The 19,635-nt window shown below is 35.2% G+C and overlaps 1 protein-coding gene across 2 annotated transcripts in view; it reads left to right on the forward strand.

The window, feature by feature from the left end:
* The window catches only part of LOC128860086 (uncharacterized), a 205,421-nt gene extending 186,421 nt beyond the window's left edge, over positions 1–19,000 (forward strand). For both annotated transcript variants that reach the window (XM_054097338.1, XM_054097337.1), the window contains exons 4-8: positions 11,731–11,875; positions 12,140–12,253; positions 14,690–14,848; positions 14,948–15,429; positions 16,221–19,000. In XM_054097338.1, coding sequence (XP_053953313.1) covers positions 11,731–11,875; positions 12,140–12,253; positions 14,690–14,848; positions 14,948–15,159 — 630 coding nt within the window. In that variant the 3' untranslated portion in view covers positions 15,160–15,429; positions 16,221–19,000. The remainder of the gene's footprint in view (positions 1–11,730; positions 11,876–12,139; positions 12,254–14,689; positions 14,849–14,947; positions 15,430–16,220) is intronic.
* The last annotated feature ends 635 nt before the right edge of the window (positions 19,001–19,635 follow it).

A 19,635-nucleotide genomic window follows, 5' to 3' on the forward strand; every position in this document is an offset into this window, starting at 1 on the left:
CTACTTTGCCATTGTTGCATGACAAAGCATAAAAGATTTAGGTTATGCGAACTAGTTTGGCTGTCAGACTCGCTGTCTGCTATTAGTTTCGTTGTGTTTGTGGTTAGTGTTTTCACTGCTTTGCACAGTGAATTAATGATGGGCACCATAGGAGGTGCATAAACGAACAAGATATTCAACAAGTTACACACATGAGTATCAACATTTATTGTTTTCCATGCATATTAGTCAAATTTCACAACTTGAATCGTGATTTGGGCTCCGAATATGGATGATTGATTGTTCCACTCTTACGAAAATTTATTAAAAACGGATGCATTTTAGAAAGTTAATTATAAGAAATGGTCACACATCTGGGGTAACAAGACTAACTAATTACTATCAAGGATGTTTTGTCTTGATAACGTTTACATAAAAGGTGGCGCAAAATTAATAATCCAATTTAATTTTTTTACTGAATACAATAAATGATTTTGAGTGATGGAAATCTTTATTTTGGCCTTTACGTGCTCCATTTCTTTGCATACTGCAGCTGTCTAGTTCATAAGCGTCAAATATAATTGACGTACTACGCCATTTTTCCAAGACTATAAACCTTCCGATAGGGTAATTAAATATTGCGCCACCTTGTATAACTTCCTATTAACCTATTGATGTATGAAAAATTGTGAAATTGTGAGAGAAAGTCCTTTGGTCTTTTTGCTTTTTTGAAATAATTGTTTAATATTTTTTGATGCTGGAACTACTGAACAGCTGAATCTTGCGCCGTGAAAACGTGCCGTCCCAGTCCTCGTTCGCTGTTGCCTTTAAAGTTGCCTTCAACACGCGATATTTCTGTATAATAAAGAAAAATGAAAAATTTACTCAAATTTATTACACCGTACAATAAAGTTATACCGGGAAAAATTTCATATGCGTGCGAAAGTATGTATTTTATAAAATAATTTTTCATACTCAGTTTTTCTCATCAATTAAATTTTTTAAATAACTTTTTAGTTTCAAAGGAATAAATTTTCGAAAAATTCCACTTCGTGCTTCCTGCTTATTCATAAAGGGTCCTTCAAAAGTAATGTCTAGATGTCAGTAGTGAAAAATTTCTAGACGGTACCTTTTTTATGTCATTTTTTGTGTCGAAATAATCGTTTCAAAGATTGGTCAAAAATTTCAAAAAACTGGTTCTGTCAAAGATAGAAAAAGGACTGGTAGACCACAAATTGGAGGATTTGTAGCGTAAAGTGTTGCTGGACAACCTTCAACATCGATATCTCGACGTTTTCAACAATTAGACATTCATGCACCGACTGTTTGGCGAATTTTACCTGTAGAGGTGCTCATCGTGGACATTTAATGTCATTTTCAACACATTTTATTAGCTCGGGTTGTATGTATGTATGTATGTAACGGAATCTTTGAGGTTAATTTTCACTGGCTTCTAAAAATCTGATCGACTTGGAATTTTGCACACCTATCAAGGACCGATGACAATGCAATAATTTGATAAAAGTTTTCCATTATCCTTATTAGGATTGCCAGGATTAATATTTTCTTTTTTTACTAGATCTTCTGTAGAAGAGTAAGAAGGACAGAGCTAACGCGCGGACTGCGCATGCCTGCACTCTCCGAGTTACTCTTACTGATTTCGGGAGTCTTCGACTTACTCTTTCGAATTCGAACTTGCTCGGGCACGCGGCACTGCAGTACGAATAGAAGGCTAAAACGTTTTCAGGGTAGTTGCATTCTCACTTTGTATAGTCTTTACACATGCGTAGATACTACAAGTCTCATACACGCAAATTTACTCTATTCAATGTTCATATAAGAGGAAATAATTTTCATATAAGATGTAATTTTGTTAATTACAATACAATAAAATAATCAAAACATAAATTTTGAAATTATTTTACGGAACAAAATTTTAGCAAATAAACAAGGAATTTATCATTACCATAATTTCATTTATAAAATTTTATCGATTAAAGTACAATTCACAACAAAAATGAACTAAAAAAACCAAACTGGAACTTTACATCTCGTTTTGATTGTGTCAATATAATCCACGGTCTCCTTTTTCTATCACGGCCGATAACTGCATAGCTTTAGACTCACAGTCGATAAGAAAGGAATTAAATATAACACGAATATATCGAATCATTAATTCACTGGCTGCAATGATAACAATAATTTTCATTCATAATAAAAAGCACGCTTTTTTGCTAATCGAATTAAAAGTAGAAAATAAAAAATAGTTTAAAAAAACTAAAAACACGCTTTTATTGCCAATCGAACTAAAAAGTAAAAAATAAATAATAATGATCAAGAGACCTATAATGAAGTAATAGCAAATCAAACGATCAGTCATAGTCAACTACCTCAGAACAGAATTATAACAAAAATTAAGATACAAATAGAATAATTCAAATTAGAGTTAAAAGCGTGGGATGCATTTTGCTTCACTTTCATAACCTTCTGTACATAGGTAGTTGCCAATAGAATGATTGTAATATTTACTATATCAAGCATCCCGAGGGGCGACCGCTATTAGAAAAATGTGCACTAAAATTTAATAGGCTTGAAAACCACACATTCAGAAAAATTCTAAAAATTCTGGTCAAAAAGTTAACAATTTTAATGAAATTTAAAAAAACAATGGTTTTTTTCTAAATCTTAAAAATTTTGTCCGCAGTTTGAGTCCCTGCAATTTCTGGTTTTTCTTGTAATATGAACTATATTTCTACCAAAAAATAGTGATATATTTATAATTTTGTAACGGAGCGCATATGGGAAGAAATCATAAAAGTAGGAGTTTAAATTAATAGTAGTTAGGGCAAGCATAAAGTTAGATTTTATCCAAGCTTAGACTCTTCCTTAAAAACCAAAAAAATAAATAAATAATTGGTGCGTACACTTCTGTTAGGTGTTTATGTTGACATTGTTCCGCAAATGGAGTGATCTATGGAGAGCTGTTTCATAGCAGAAACACACTCGGAGGTTTGCCATTGCCTGCCGAGGGGCGACCGCTATTAGAAAATAAATTTTTCTATCATTTTGCTGTTTTACGCACTCTCAAATGGTAGTCAGGGAGTAACCCATCCGGTTACGGCGGCCTTTTCAATACTTGTTTTTATTTTAATTTTTAATTCTACACAATCACTCTTTACCTACATAAAAGAATGCCACAACACAACTTTTGAAGTAGCGCTACTGAATGCCTTCCAACTCTCAACACTTTTGTATAGCTCTGCTGCTCTAACTTAGTTTTTGCCGTGGTTGTCGCGTGCCATTAATATCACTTATAAATATATAAAAGAGCAACACACATACACATGCAAATATGCAACACTGTTGCCGCTAAGCGTAAGTATGAACACTAACTTCCTGAAATAGAACGAATTCTACGAAGCAACAAATCAGTGCTGTAGCTGTCAGCCCAAGCGAGCACGAGTATAGACAATACAGCATCCTTGCGGTATTACCAGAATATAAAAATTTCTAAACAAAAAAACACGAAAACTAAAAGAAAGTGGGAGAGATTGCAACGGTGCATATTACATTGCATACATAGTAATTCTCGTGCTTACAGACAGTCAAACAGGATAAACGAGCGAGCACAATAGCGTTGTGTCAGTCTTCACATCTACATAGACATGGCCATTATAGCGCCACCATACCAAGCAATGGCAGTAGTAACAACAAATATGAGTTTCAATCTAATGGCGAAATTGAGCAAACAGTAGCAGCACAGCAGTAGCAGTTTCTAAGAATGGGGAAGCGAGAAAAATAAACACAACAACAACAATTTGCATAATAACAACTAACAACGGGCATCGCTGTCGTGGCGTGTTGCATCCGCCTGAGACAGAGTCATCATTGCACTTTGATTATTTTCAGCTATCCACTATGCTGCAGCAGGTATAGCAGTAGCAGTAACAGAAACAAAAATACTTGAACGAGATCATTATCTCCTTCATCATAATCCACAAAATCACTTGCACACACACATACACACATGTATACATACGCAATAACAGCATAGTTGACGCCGCATTCTAAATATTACCTGCAGGCTGTGGGTGCAGTATAAAATCCACATTAGATCGTATATTTGTTGCAACAAATTGCAGCAGCTTCCGTATTAACACACAACCACACAAGCGAACGTTCGTGCATTTGTTGTTTTTGCATTTTTACGCTGTTGTTTTTAAGCCATTCTTCTTACAAGGCATCCCTACTTACTTCCTTCTGTCATCTTCTGCGCTATGCTTGCTTGCAACAGAAATATGCATAGGAAGCAGCATAGCAGTCAGGCCATGGCACTTATTGCACTACTATGCCAATGACGAATGGTTGCAACCATGTCTAAATATGTGCATGTATGTACGTATAGGAGGTATGGCGGCAAATGTAGAGCAATGTATTTTCCACACTTACATTGCCACATTTAGATATGCATATGCATTTGTATGCTCATGCATGTGTGTGTTTGTAAGTATTCACACTGATAACCTCCTGGTGATTTGCAATGTTCGTTTAACTTCAAAGGCGCCAACGAAGCTGACAATTTGTTGTCGCTTGCAAGATTTACGGGGTGTGTCTCGAGGTGATAGTGGATTTGAAATATTAGCCACAATGTTTATTCAGTGGGTGGGTAATAGGATATGATTGGTGCATAGATATCCTGCAGAGAATATTAATTCTGAACAAAATATAAACATTCATTCTGGAAATTGAAGAAAACTTGAAGGTAAGAACTCACAAATTTTCAATTTAAGATTCGACTAAGCTACGCTTGCAAGGCTGATACAAAATAAAGTGGAGTCAGTCACAAAAACACTGACTCATTCTAATAGAGGCCGGGGTTGTTATGCACGACAGATGATTTAAAATGCGTGACTTAAGTGCCTGCAAGTGGATTATTTGAAATCTCAGAAGTAATAGAGTAGGTGCTATCAGAGCCACCAAGAGCGGCTGCGATAGTCTACTTAAGGCTAAAGTATAGACCAAAAAGTAGTAAGCAACACATTAACAAATCAGCAGATATAACAAATCAGTAGAATTAGTGAGCGGACATTTTTCATCTTTGCTTTGCCTACTTAAAGTTTTCTTAAATAAAACTTAGACTTAAGGGGTCCCGGTGGTCTAGAACTCGAAAATTTGAGGTACTTTCAGGAAGTTTTTTTACTGTAGCTATGTCCCTTTATTAGAATAAAAAAAAATTACAAAATGGAGCGGTTTTGAAAAACTCGAGCTTTTTTCCAATTTTTTAATCACAAAAATTCGAAATAATTCAAATAATAATAAGGTTCTAGTACGGGCGATAGCCATTGATGTTGTGAACAACATATTAAAACTTCAGACGATTCAGTTGAATAGTTTTTTTTTTTTTGACAACACCAGGACGAAAAAGTCGTTTCGAAATAAATGAGTTTAAGAGAGCGCGGACCGCTCTCTACCTATTGGGTTGTTCGGAAAGTAATTTCGTTTTTTCTCGACAGAGGATTTAATTGTATTTTTTCACAGCTAACTTCACACTTAACTCGCATTGTCATTATATGTTTTGACAGTGCCCTTTTAAATATGGAGACCAATAAGCAGCATTTTCGTCATATTTTACATTTTTAACATAGAAAAGGTAAAAATGCTGTTCAGGCAAGAAATAAATTAACCAATGAGTATGGAGAAGATGTGTTCACAATACGTCAGTGCCAGAACAGGTTTGCAAAATTTCGATCCGGCAATTTTGATGTCGAAGATGCATCACGTTCTGGAAGGCCGGTTGAAGCTGATATAGACGCGATAAAGTTGATGCAAACCGGCGAATAACAAGACGTGACATCGGTTAGTGGTTAAATTTATGGAATTCAACTTGTATGACCACCTGAAAGGCCTGGGTTTAACCTCGAAGCTCGATATATCCACAAATAAACGAAATTACTTTCCGAACAACCCAATAGTTCAGGAGCAGCTGTAGAAGCTATAATATTGAGAATTTCCGCCTGAAAATTTCACAGTATATTTTTAAGATACTATCTTTCGAAATATCGAAAAAACAAAAAATTCGATTTTTTGAAATTTCTAGACCCCTTAATTTAATGTTCATAGAAACTTAGAGGTTTTTACTCAGCACGTCATCAGAAATGCACCAATGTAATTTTCATCGTCCATATATACAACACTTTGTTTCTTTTGTCTGTTTGTTTTATTGTTGTTATTGTTGTCGCGGTGTAGTCACCGATCGTCATCGTCTAACTCATCTAACGGAAGGCTCAGGAAACGTGCTGTTTTGGCCAAGGGGGAGAGGGGAGTTAGCTGAGTGGATTTGAGAGGGCATGAGAATAGCTGGTTAGTATTGTGCGTTGTGTGCTTTCACATGCCGCACATAAATTGACTATGTCGGCGCCGATGCTGGATAAGTAGGAGTTTCACCTATGTTCTACAATATCCAGATCGTAATTGAGCTAAAGTTACGCGGGTCTCGCGATGGCAGCTGAATCTTTTCATCTACAATAGGTGGTGGTTGGCCTTCGATATAACATTCCCATGGCAGCCGGTTCTACATACCGGAATGACTCGGTTTCCCCCGACCAAGGGTTGCCGTCCCAGTAAACTAGCGCTGGAACTCTCCCCTCTTTTGTTTGCTTTACCTTTATTATCGCTTTAATGCGCTTATGTATATTTTACATTTGTAAGAAAAATCAATTTTAGAGCATATTTGGAGGAGGTAAAAAAAACATATTGCAGCATGATTTTCTGACGGCTCTCAATTTACGTAAAATACATAACATATGAGTATAGGAATCGAAAACTTACAGCTCTCTATGTTTTCAAGGTGGAATTTAGGATAAACAGAAACTCGTGATGATGGTACCGTACGTTGACCTAGCTATCTAAAATTATTATATAAGCCTTGACTGCTTCTTCTTGATTGGCCGCTTACGCGATTTTGGCCGAGTTTAACAAAGTGCGCCAGCCATTTCCTTCTCGTACTAACCGGCTCCCGTTAGACACACCAAGTGAAGCCAAGTCCTTCTCCATCTGATCTTTCCAACGTAGAGGACGCCTTTCTCTTCTTCCATTCGGACGACATGGCCCAGCCAACGAAACCGCTAGATATTTATTCGCTGTGCTACGACTGTGTTATCGTAAAGCTCATACAGCTCATTGTTGCATCGCCTACGATACGCGCCGTCACCAACCTGTAAAGTTCCAAAAATCTTCTGCAGAATATTTTTCTCAAACAGTCCAAGGGACGCCTCATCGGATATGATCATTGCCCAAGCTTTGCTAGGCTGGACTAGTAGAACTCTTATTCCTTTTTAGTGGAATTTGAATAACCGAATAAACTTAGCATTTGTCAGCTGCTTAACTACTTTTAAGCTAACTTATATGCTCAACAATATGATAAACTTGTCACACGGAAGTACCTAAATATAAGCCACTAAAATTTTTAGTCAATGTTGGCGCTATAATGCTTTCCGTTGACCTCAACCGGTTGCAGCTGCTTTTGGGCAAGCCAAAAAAGGCTATTTTATCTCGCTTGCCTGTGCCCATTTAGAGCAAACTTTTAGAGTCTTAATTTATTCAATGGGCTGTTTTTTTTTGTAATTGATATATTTAGCATTTATTTTCTTGTATATTTGACACTCGACTTGCTTTATTCTTGATTCAGTTAATCCTAATTAATTTTTTTCTTTCAAAAATGTTCCTTTTTTTCTTTGCTCTTTGCCATTTATGTGTATGTAACTATCATTTTTGTATTTTCTTTCGCTTTATAGCATTTGCATTTGTGGCTTATTAATGATTCAAAAATCTTTGTGGATTCTCAGTCATCCGGTGATATATTTCGTGTGCTTCCCGCTGCATTGTGGTCGTTCGCCTTTTTACCCAATTACAAGTACAAATGTGTGCGTATGTATCTTTCTATATGATCTGTCCACCATCGTGCGGCTATTTGTGGCTATGCTTTTATCATCTCTACATATATGTGAGCAATGTATTTATGTGTGTGCGCCTATTTTATAATTAGAATTTTAAGCTGTTTATATACTCGTCACAGCAGCCGCAAATGCCCATACAGCTAAGCTCAACAAGCGCAGAGAACGAGGTGAGCACACGCCCACGCACACTTCCTTACTCGTAGTAAACGTCTGTATGCATGTGTATTTGTGTTAAAAACATTATGTCTCCCAATTTTCTGTGTCACTGCTGTTTATCGCCGTGAGTGCTTACATACACATGTACGTCCTGGTGGCTTCACATACATACATACATTTGTTTCTACACATATACAAGTATGCGCCTGTTCATTTGGATACTCTTAACTAGTACTCATTTAAAGCAGTGAAATACAGTGTATTTTGTAAAAATGGCAGATTCTTCTTCATTTCGCTTGTCGCCGCTCACTACTAGCTGTGCTTCGCATGTATACTTACCTATATATGTTTGAACGCTGCTGCTGATCCCTTTATGGCTTTTATGACAGTTGCAGGCTCGAGATTTTCTAATCCCAATTTCGCCCCTTTCATCTGCTTGTCTATGTTCACAATTTCATTTAATACATTTTCCCCATTTTTGTTTTTTTTTTTGCAGCTCTTCATTTTGTGTGTTAGTTTGTTTTTCTTCCGTTTTGTTTTTCATTTTCATTTTGTGAGCTTTATGATTTTTTATTATTACTTCCATTTGGCGTTGGCCAAGTTTTATGTGCTTTACGTTTTTTGGTTCAAGGTTTTTTTGGGTATATTCTTCCTCATTCGATTCAATTTCTTTCGCCATTGTTATGGAATACATACTGTTGGCATGAAAGAGACAGAGGTGAACACTCTCTATGCGTATGTGTGTGTATGAGGGATAGTAGAGCAAAAAGATGAACTCATATCATTGTGAAAACCCCATTGACATGATTTAAAATGTAAACCCGGCGACGACAATGTAGCGAAGCAGGAAGCCATCAAAGCGTAGCTGGAACAAAAGTGAAAGCCGAAAGGCAACGTTAAGCTATGCGATGAAAATCAATTTGTACATATGTACGTACATTTAAAGTATCTTTTTCGGCTGTCAAGCGCACTCTGCAGCGACTGCTTAATTTGTTTTTGGTTTTTTTTTTGTTTTTTGCATATTTTACGGCTATAAAATGAAAAGATGCAAGCGAGCAGGTTAATCTGTTGCGCCATGCTAACAGGCAGTTTGTAGTTTTATAAGAAGGGACTAACAAAAGTTCGCTTGAATGCATTTTTGATGAATCAAAGAGAGTCAAACGATTGGTCATTGAATTGTAATACGAGTTTAAGTTTCTCTATGAGAAATCAAAATGAAGGCACGAAAATGCAAATGTTCTGGTAAAGAGTAGGTCGAATTTTAACCCTCAGCAAATGATGCGATTTATCATTTTTTACGAGTGATGCAATATTGATCTAAGAAATGATTGCTGTGATACTGGTCGTCTTGCGAATATACGTGAAATATCATCTACGATACAAGAAATACGTAGCACTATTGGGAATATCGGAATATATTTTTTCAGTGCCCTTCTGATGGTCTGAATTCAACTTCTATAAAATTATTTCTCAATTACATCAATAATATACAGTCTGTGTCAAAAAAAAGGAACCGCGATTATTCATGAAGTATAAAACTTATATATTTAAAAATTTTTTACATGAAAGTATGTACAAAACTACGAATCCCAATTACTCAATAAGCCGTCTAGCCTCCATCGGTGTTGAGTATAGCCTGGTATCTTTCGGCATGCTTCGAACCAGCTTTTCTGTGTAGCTCGTCGACAAACAGAACTAGATTTTGGGAACTTCACGCACGAGTTGCTTTAAATCATGGACTGGCCTTCCGGCAAGATGCGTTTTCATAGTTTCACATGCATCTGGGGACTGGGAAGGCCAGTCTAATACTGTGACGCCATTTTCTTGTTTTGTTGTTTCTCAATGTGATTTTATGAGAACAGTGGTTTTGAGTAGGACTATTACGCAGCAATAAGCACAACGAAATATATCTTGAAGTCATAAGAAAAAACTGGTTCTTTTCTTCTGACACAGACTGTATATCCACCAATCTTGACAAGGGCAATAAAGCTTACGTCTGCGGATAAATGGGTTTAAAAAATTGCCTTTCAACTAAATTTTCCCTAATCCCATGTCGATGAGTCATTCGTGTTCTGCCAATTCGTTGAGAAATCATGAATTTTTTATGAAACTACTGCACGGTACATATTTCATACCATTTTTTTATGATAAGATATTATTAAAATAAACATTTTTTGAAAAAATCTCTTCGCGAACGACGCATCAACATTTGATTAAGGTGCCAAATGGAACGAAAAGGGACTAAGGCTAAAATACTATCTTCTCTTCTCGTCAAACGTTAGTAAGTGGCGAATAGATGAAGTAGCTGGAATAAATAAACATATCTTGGAAGCGCTGGAATAGACCTGTCTAGAATTACATTTGCTTGTATAATAGTGGGTTATACCAATTTAATGAGGTATGCGGCGAATCTTGATTGTTGATGCTTGCCTGACGCAGATTTTAAGCGGACACGGATGCTTCCAAAATTATCTGCATCGCCTAGACTTTACTGGCAGTCCTTATTGCCCAAGATGCTTGGACGAAGAGGAGGCTGTCGAATATGTGGGCTTTTATTGCATCCGGTTCGCTGAGGAACCCTATAGCCTAGCAAACAAAACTGATGGGTTTCTAAAGCCCAACAATCTAGTACCACAAGAGCTGGAGTCACATGAAAAGTGAAAAGCGGTACAAGCTTTTGTAACACGAACTATCGTGGAACTTCGCGACATTGATTGGAGCCGAAGGAACTATGCTAGACGAACGCAGCAGCAAGAATAACTGCCGTATTGATAAAATGCAGCAAGAGGAACAGCAGACGAATGTAACTGACGATTGAGCTTATTGTTCACAACGGCCTCCAGACGTAATTACCAAACCGGTATTCCTGTAGGCGAACGCTTTCGATTGCTTTTACACCTCATATAAAACGAAAAAAGAAATGGCGAGTCTTGCTCCATAACTTTGTTGTTGCTTACAAAGACAAATTGTTTGTGAATTTTAAGTGAACCGAGCAGAGAAGTAGCAAATAGGTCATGTTAACCGACGTTAATTAGTAACCTGAAGTCCTTCAGAGGAGGTCATCTTCTTCCTTTATACCCACCGGGATAAACCGCAAAGCATACTTTTCGGGCTAGAGTGTATTTACTCGTTGTATCTGTACTCAGGCGGCCGAATGGGTTGGTGCGTGACTACCATTCGGAATTCAGAGGGAACCTAGATTCGAATCTCGGTGAAACACTAAAATGAAGGAAAAGTTTTTTCTAATAACGGTCGCCCCTCGGCAGGCAATGGCGAACCTCCGAGAGTATTTCTGCCATGAAAAAGCTCCTCATAAAAAAATATCTGCCATTCGGAGTCGGCTTGAAACTGTAGATCCCTCCATTTGTGGGGGAGGGAGAGCTCGTATATATATCTGTGCTTAGTGCATTTTATATACGCCGCTAACACAGAAAGGTTCATTAACCTCTCGAAAAATCTATCTCTTGAATACACTCCAAGGGCCTGAGTAGGAACTTTTAATATATGGTTTACACCCCGTAAGATTTTCAGGCTAGTCCCCAATGATATAATATATGTTTTTCAAATTGCCTGCCAATTCTCTCTTGCATAATTTATATTAATTAAATTATATTAATTTTACTCTTTTTTTTATTTTCAGGTTGATATCTCCTGCCGCAATACTAAACAAACGGTCAGCTCCATATTGACGCGCACAAACTTTGTCACACTAAAATATGTTACGGACAATTGGGGTACTGATGCGAACGGTTTCAAGCTGGTTATAACATCGGTGAAGGATCCAAGTGCGTACATTTAATAAACTCTCAGTCACAATCACAAACACTTAAAAGTTGGCTAAATTTGAAAATTTCATTTTAAATTAACTCATACAACTTGCTAATTAGCTTTAGAGCTGAAGTGGCAATCTCCACTTCTCCTTTTTTTCTGTGTTTTTTTTTTATATTTTTCAAACAAAACTTGATGAAAATTTCTTATCGGATTTGTTCACTGTTTGTCTTTTCTTCTTTCGCTACGTTTTCTATTATTTTGCATATGCAAATGCACAGAGCACACCTGCAATGATTTCACCTGTGCAGCGCGCGAGTTTTGCATAAGTCCGGATTTACTCTGCGATGGCATTAATCATTGTGGTGACAATTCTGATGAATCGGTATGCCAAAGTAAGTATGAAAATCGGATGTGTGTGAGTAAGCTGCAAAATTAAATACAAAAAATAGAAGCTTGTTTGAATGGGTATTTTTTAAGCAGTCTTCATTATGTGCTCGTATTATCTAAAGAGGAGTATAAGAGGCAGTATGCACACTTGAGCAGGTTATATACTTTAATGGGTTGCTATAAAGTTGAGCTGAGTAGGTAAATAAAAGGCAAAGATTTAAGAGCCTTGCGGAAAAAAACCAAAAAAGACTATGAAAGCTCACAAGCATTTGTATGTTTAAGCACTCAAGCTTTAACCCTTTTTTCAAAAAAAACAAACGACAAAAAAACGATGAAAGCTCTAATAATATAGGTATAAGTAAGCTTTCATCTGTAAAAGCACTCGCAGGTTAGACTCCACCAAAGTAATGATGCTATGAAAATTTTAACAAATAGATCCTACTACCCACCCAAAACCTTCCAGATAAAATCATAGTGGGATACCTTGTCTTGATTAAGTACTCTTTAAGACTAGAAAACGATTCAAGTGTGAATATGGATGTTAGAAAGATACTTACTTTACTGAAGCAAGCCATTACAATGTAGCTACAAACAGGAGCTAAAGATTTTTTCTTCTGAGAGATATGAATCTTGACTGCCTGTAGAGTATTCTGCGGTATGTAGAAATTTTGTTGGGACGAAAAATGAAGAAAACGTAGGACAACTTCTTTGTGTGAATAGGAGAACATGGGTGAACTGGAGCTGTGTGTTCGAGCTTTGATAATTGCGGAAGAGTTACTTTTTATGAGATAGCATCATCTACTGTCTCACAATTGCAGCACCAATGCCAAGGTCACATTCTGTCAGTACATTGTTGACAATCTGATGGTCATCACTAGTAATCAAGCGCAGTATAAAATTTGTCACTTCGGCGTAGAAATGGAAGAGATAAAGTACATATGTTTTGGCTTAATAAATACTACAATACTTTGATGCTGGATATTGGTTAATTATTGTTTTTAACGCAAAATTAAGTTCAAATGGAACGAAGTTTTAATCCTTATGTCCATATTTTGTATGTAATATGTTGTATGTATCAGCTGAGTACCAGCAACAGGTCATTGCGGAAGATAACAGCGTAACCTGGACGCAGATACCTGTTGTGTCAAAAGTCATAAACGCTTTTCCACCTTGATGAAATATTGCCACGGTTATAGGGTAGAATTCAGCCGAGAAGGAGGGTTGTTGTAGTGTTAGTGGCAGCATGCCCAACCTATTACTGGTGCGACGGTATCTGTGATGATGTTTCTGACATTTTGATTTTAACGTTAAACTTAAAAAGGTGACAGTCTCACGCAATAATCCTGTAATTATTGAGTGCGCTGAAAACACCCCTTGCTACTGGCTTGATACTCACTAGCTGATGCTCACCTGATAACCTGCTGCATTATTGCCGTAGTTATTTTGCACAGAACATACGGCGGCCGCCGTAGCGCGACTACCATTCGGAATTCACAGAGAGAACGTCGGTTCGAATCTCGGTGAAAACACCAAAATTAAGAAAAACATTTTTCTAATAGCGGTCGCCCCTCGACAGGCAATGGCAAAACTCCTCATAAAAATATTTGCCGTTCGGAGTCGGCTTGAAACTGTCCCTCCATTTGTGGAACAACATCAAGGCGCACACCACAAATACGAGGAGGAGCTCGGCCAAACACCCAAAAAGGGTGTACGCGCCAATAATATGTATATATATACAATTTGAGGGAGATAAAAGGGAGTATGGAAATGTTTACTTATTTAATAACTGATTAGGGAATGGACGAAGGCAATGACAAAATCAAAATAATTTAAAAATTACAGTAAATACCTGACCAACAACTTATTTTTGTTGTTGACCGAATGCTTGATGTTGCCAATGATGCTAGAATTTTCGCGAAGAACGCAATGCTATCTCATAAAAAGTTATATAGTTGAATAGTACAGGAGTACAGGTATATTCGCCTAATGGTGCTCACACTTACCAACGTAAACGTACGCCCGTACGTCTGTATCAGCTGACAAGATGAAACAACAATCTACGATACTACGGAACGGAACGGTGGTGAGAATTGATTTGCATGGGCCTCTCATTAGTTTCATAGTTGGTGGGAGGGAACACCATAATCCATCAATTTGATAGATCTCTTGACAAATATAATTACAATAATTCCTAAACCTCTTAAATTTTTAAGTGATTTACTTGTGTTATGCACTGATATACCCTCAGATGGCAGTTATTCTCATAGCAGACCAAACTAATTTCTTTAGATGGGAAATTTAATACTCTCATTCCTATGTGGGTCTTTAAATTTAAGAATTTTTGGCATACATCATACATCACATTTATATGTATACATAATGTTAAGATTACAACCAACTATTTTTAGTCAAATTTAAAACTTTATTTTACAAACTCTTAGGCGAAACAGCTGCCACAGTTTTCGGTGTCGATATGACATGGTTTGTGCTGATCGTAGTCGGTATAGTACTAGTCTTGAGCGCCGTAATTGTAGGCATTTCGATATGCGTTTGCCGGCGTCAGGATGAGACAAATCTCAACCAAAATACAGCAATACAAAGTAAGTCGTTTGCCTCCACTAAGTATAGTACATATGATGTAAAATAGAAAAAGGTAGAAAGAAAAATCATATAACTCCTATTTTCAATATGATTTCCAGTGCATCATACCGCCGAAACTAATGGCTCATCGAAGCATCTGCATTATCATCATGGCGGCACATTGTCGCGCGAACACACACAACTGCCACCGACGTCGGGAAACTGGCATCACCCTGCGGGACCATACGGGTACCACCGCATTCTACGCAACTTATCGAAGATGGCCACCAAAGTCCGTCCCATTTGGTGCTTAGCAAATTCCGTCAATTAGGTCAAGATCTTTCACACACAAATCCGTCAGCCGCTGCCGTCGCAACGGCGGGTCTCAATCAAACGAACATCTCTGTGGGTAATCAAAATGCAGCGGCCGCAGCAGCAGCCGCAGCAGCTGTCGGTGCTGCACAGAAGGATGAGTGGTTCGTTTAGGGGAAGGAGTAGGAGGCTGAGAAGAAGCAGCATAAGTGAATGATCAATTAGACATCAGGAGAATTTTTTTATTAATTTAAAATTAAAACAAGGATTTTGCATGGCATTAAATGAAGTAAGTATGATAAGAGGTTGAAGTTTGAGGGCATAAAAAACAATTAATTAAATTGAAGTAAAATTATGAAACTAAGAAAGAGCAATACATTAAGGCCGGCGGGCCAATTAGATGTCCTAAATTCAGTAGTTTTCGCGAAGCGTTGTAGGATGAGAAAAAAACAATTAGCCAAATGAAGTTTTGGGGATAGTTTAATATATATTTGAACTAAAAAAAAAAATTTGTACAATCTCCAACAATATATTGTAAGCCGAGTTATCAATAGATTCCCAGAGCGCCTGTATCCAACTTCTGTACAAGATACAACTTGCAATTTTCATCTGAAAACAAAAAAAAAAAAAGATTATTAATTTTGATGTAATTATCTTCTATGTAAACTAAAAAACATCCAAAAACTTTTTTAAGCGACTTTTTTACCCAGTTGAAGAGTTTTTTTTTCCTTGAAAAACCACTTTTTTTTCTACCTTCCCCAAAAATTCGAATTTTACGCAGAAAATGCAAAAGCTCGAGGAATGCACTTTGAAGTGATGAACAAATTTATGAAAACCTAAAATAATAACAGCATTTGTGTACAAGCACGTAAACTCTATTAGGTGAGACAAGTGGCTCCAACATGGATGTTTTGTTATTGAAGAAATATAAACTTGTGCACGGGTGAAAATCCACAAATTGTGAAAATCTTCACGCATATTCAACTTTTGCTGCAGTTTTCGGATTTTTAATTTGTTTTCATTTTCCCATCTACACGTTTTCTTTTAGTTGTTACTAATGGCAAATTTTCTTCATTGCAGGACTGTATACTAATTATCAACAACAAATTTAGTGGGCATCTACGCGCAGGGTGATCGTTAAGAGATTTATAGTACCCAAATCTCTTGGCGTTGAGCACAAAAAACTTCATCAAGTACTTGTCGCAAGTATATGAAGCGTGAGGTTTTTTCGTCGGATAATCAACGCAACTTGTACATAAACTATAAATAAAATACTAAATAAATAAATAATAATAAATAAATATAATTGTAATTGATTTAAATTGAAGTAAATTTTTTTTATTGAAACATTTCTGGTTTAAATATATTTAACAGTAAATGTATTAGGAAAAAGGTGTAATAAAAATGTACCGCAAAATTTTAATTGTAAGCCCAAAATACTTGAGTTAATGAAATGAAGCGTCGTAAACTTAAAGCTAAGCAGATAGTTTTAGTTTAAGATTTGCTCCTTTTTTACAATAAGCAATGAAATAAATTGAGAAATTAATATAATTTAAATTGTGTAAAGAAAATTCTTAAAATAGTTTAAAGAATAGGATTTTATTTCAAGCAGAGCTTTTGTTATATATATGGACATAGAAAAAAAACATATGCATTTCAAATAAAAATAAATTAATAATATTTTGTTTCGCTACTTTCAAACCCTTAACTTCAATCAGTGTTATTAGAACATTTTGAAATTTTATTAGAGGTTTTTGAAATCTTTCAACTAAAAAAAGTTTCTTATTTATAAAGCAGGGTTCAAAAATCCGTGAAAATTAAAATAAATCAGTAAAAGCGTTCGCATTTAACAGAAAGCGCATTTTGGAGCTTTTGTGCTTTTATATTCCAAGCAGAAAATTGAAGAAAGTAGAAAGAAGAGATGCAAATCAGCTTTCATGCAGAAGAAAACTTTACAGTTAATGATTGTTTTGAAACTCATTTCTTTGAGCTTTCAAGGTTGGAAAACATATATTTTTAAAAGAGCAAATAGAGAAACCCCTTCGATGACATATTAGAGCTGTGTAGCATATCATTATTTTATTAAACTGTAGGCACATATTTACTTGCTAGGCGGGAAGCTTGTTTATAGGGTGAAAGCGATCTTGATTTTTAATAGGTCAAATATATTACTACACTAAAAGCGAGGTTGTTGAGAGATTTTTGGAACGGTCAAAGTAGTTAAAAAGGACTTTCAAAGCTCAATCCAAAATCTTTTGCTGGTTAGGTACTTTAGTGAAAGAGGAAAAAGTTGTTTCAACACATATTTCACGTAAATTTGCGTTTGCTATAAGGGAAACTTTTTTAAATTCTAAGTTTTAAATTTCAAGCTTAAAATTATAAACTTTTGAATGAACCAACTATGGAAGCTTTTGCGAAAACTTTTTTGCACTGTGGCAGGGCACAAGCACTTTTTAAAAGTTTATATTCAAAACTTCTTTGAATTGTCAAAAGACGCAAATTTCATATTTTTTATTCATTCTAAATTTTATGTTTCTGTTTTAATTTCTCTTTAGAAGCTCGAAATTTCAATTGTTCACTTGCTGTAAAAAAAACTACAACTCACAGTTATGAAAGCACAAAAGCAGCGAATATGCCAAAATAAAAGTTCAACAAAAGCACAACCTAAACGCTAAGCTCAGAAGTAAAAAGTAAGCTCAGAAGTGATTTTTAGAATGAAAACTGCTAAGCGAAATCGGCTTAAATCAGGAAATATTTCAATAAAATCGAATCCAATAGTATTACAATTCAATGTCAACGGCAATGATATAAAAAGCCACTTCCAAAAGAATAAAAACGTTTTTAAATAAAAATTAAAAAAAGCATAAGACACTAAAAAACAAAAATCACAATTGTAAAAAATCCCACTTGGAGGATATGACGCAGGGCAGTGCAATAATGAAATTTTCTACGAAATTGTTAGCTACAACAATAATTTCGAAAATGAACACTTACACTGCAAATTTACAGAAACAGTTATTGGATATCATAACATAGTGCAAAACTTGAATAAACCCCCTAACAGTAGCAGACAGGAAATGGCTAATGTTAAACAGAGAGAAACAAAAACTCAATTTAATATTATAATAAAAAACACAAACAAGGGATGTAAATAGTTGACAATACAACATAAAAGGAAAATATTAAAAATTAAAAATAATAAAGAGCTACAAAAAAAAATTAAACAAAAAACAATATGAAAACCTAATCGATGATCAGAGTCAGAGAGAAGAAAAAACTATTCATTTTCATCAAAAATGTTAAGGTTTAATTTTTTGCATAAGAGCTCTATAAAGTCGTCTATTATTTCAATTTGAGGGAATATTTAATAGACATTTGCATAAAGAATTTTCTTGCTGCGTGAAAGAAACCGTAAAAGAGAATTGCAACACATAAAAAATACATATTTTTAAGTATTTACGGATCTAAAATTTCGTTCAACTTAGTATCAGAACTTATTCTAACTTTGTTTCCAATTAGGTGTTATTCCTGTCTTCATATAAATCGAAAAATTCATACCGATTATAAGTTAGAGTGACCCCAACAGTATGTTTTTTTCTTAATGCCACACCCTAAATTAATTCTATGGCCTTTTTTTAATTTAATATTTACACATCACGCGAACATTTGAAGATGACCAAACGAGCTCCTTTGGAATATTCAAAAATTTTCCAATCGATTTTATTTATCTCCTCTTTTAATTTCTCTTCACAAATATCTAAAAAATGATACCAAAAAAAAAGAAGAAATTTTGCATTTTTAATTTAGAACATTTTTTAAAATTTGAGTAGCTTTCAGCGTCCCTATAAAAAATAGTAAAATTTGTTTACAAGCAAAGCATAGGGCGTTCAATTTCTCTTATATATTATATCTAAAAACTTATACAAATAAAAAAAAATTAAAAAATAATATCCAAAACAAAAATAGAATATTTGTATTTTTAATTTTGAACATTTTTTCAAATTTTGAGTATTTCTCAGTGTCCCTAAAAAACATAGTAAATAAATGTTTTCAAACAAAGCATAAGGCGTTTAATTTCCCTTCACAAATATCTAAAAAATTAAACAAAAAAAAATTTTTTTTTATATTTAATTTTGAACATTTTTTTAAATTTTGAGTTTAAAAATTATTACCAAAAAGAAAAGAAATCTTGTATTTTTAATTTTGAAGATTTTTTTTAGTTTTAGGTGTTTATCAGGGCCCCTATAATTTTTTTCGATCATTATGTTTTGGGCGTTTAAGAAGAGAAATTAAAAGAGGTGCTTAATACTGCAAACATTTTATGCCAAATTTATGATAAAATGTATTTTCCCCATGGAAATTCAATGGTAATTTTCAAAGCGTTGGAGGAATGGGTAAATATAAAATAAATAGAAAAATATAGACATTTTTTTTAGCCATCCAACAAATTTAGGGGGTAACATCTAAAAAAAAAAAATTGTTTAGCCATTCTAGT

The sequence above is a fragment of the Anastrepha ludens genome, chromosome 4 (genome assembly GCF_028408465.1).
Source record: "Anastrepha ludens isolate Willacy chromosome 4, idAnaLude1.1, whole genome shotgun sequence".
Classification (NCBI taxonomy): domain Eukaryota; kingdom Metazoa; phylum Arthropoda; class Insecta; order Diptera; family Tephritidae; genus Anastrepha; species Anastrepha ludens.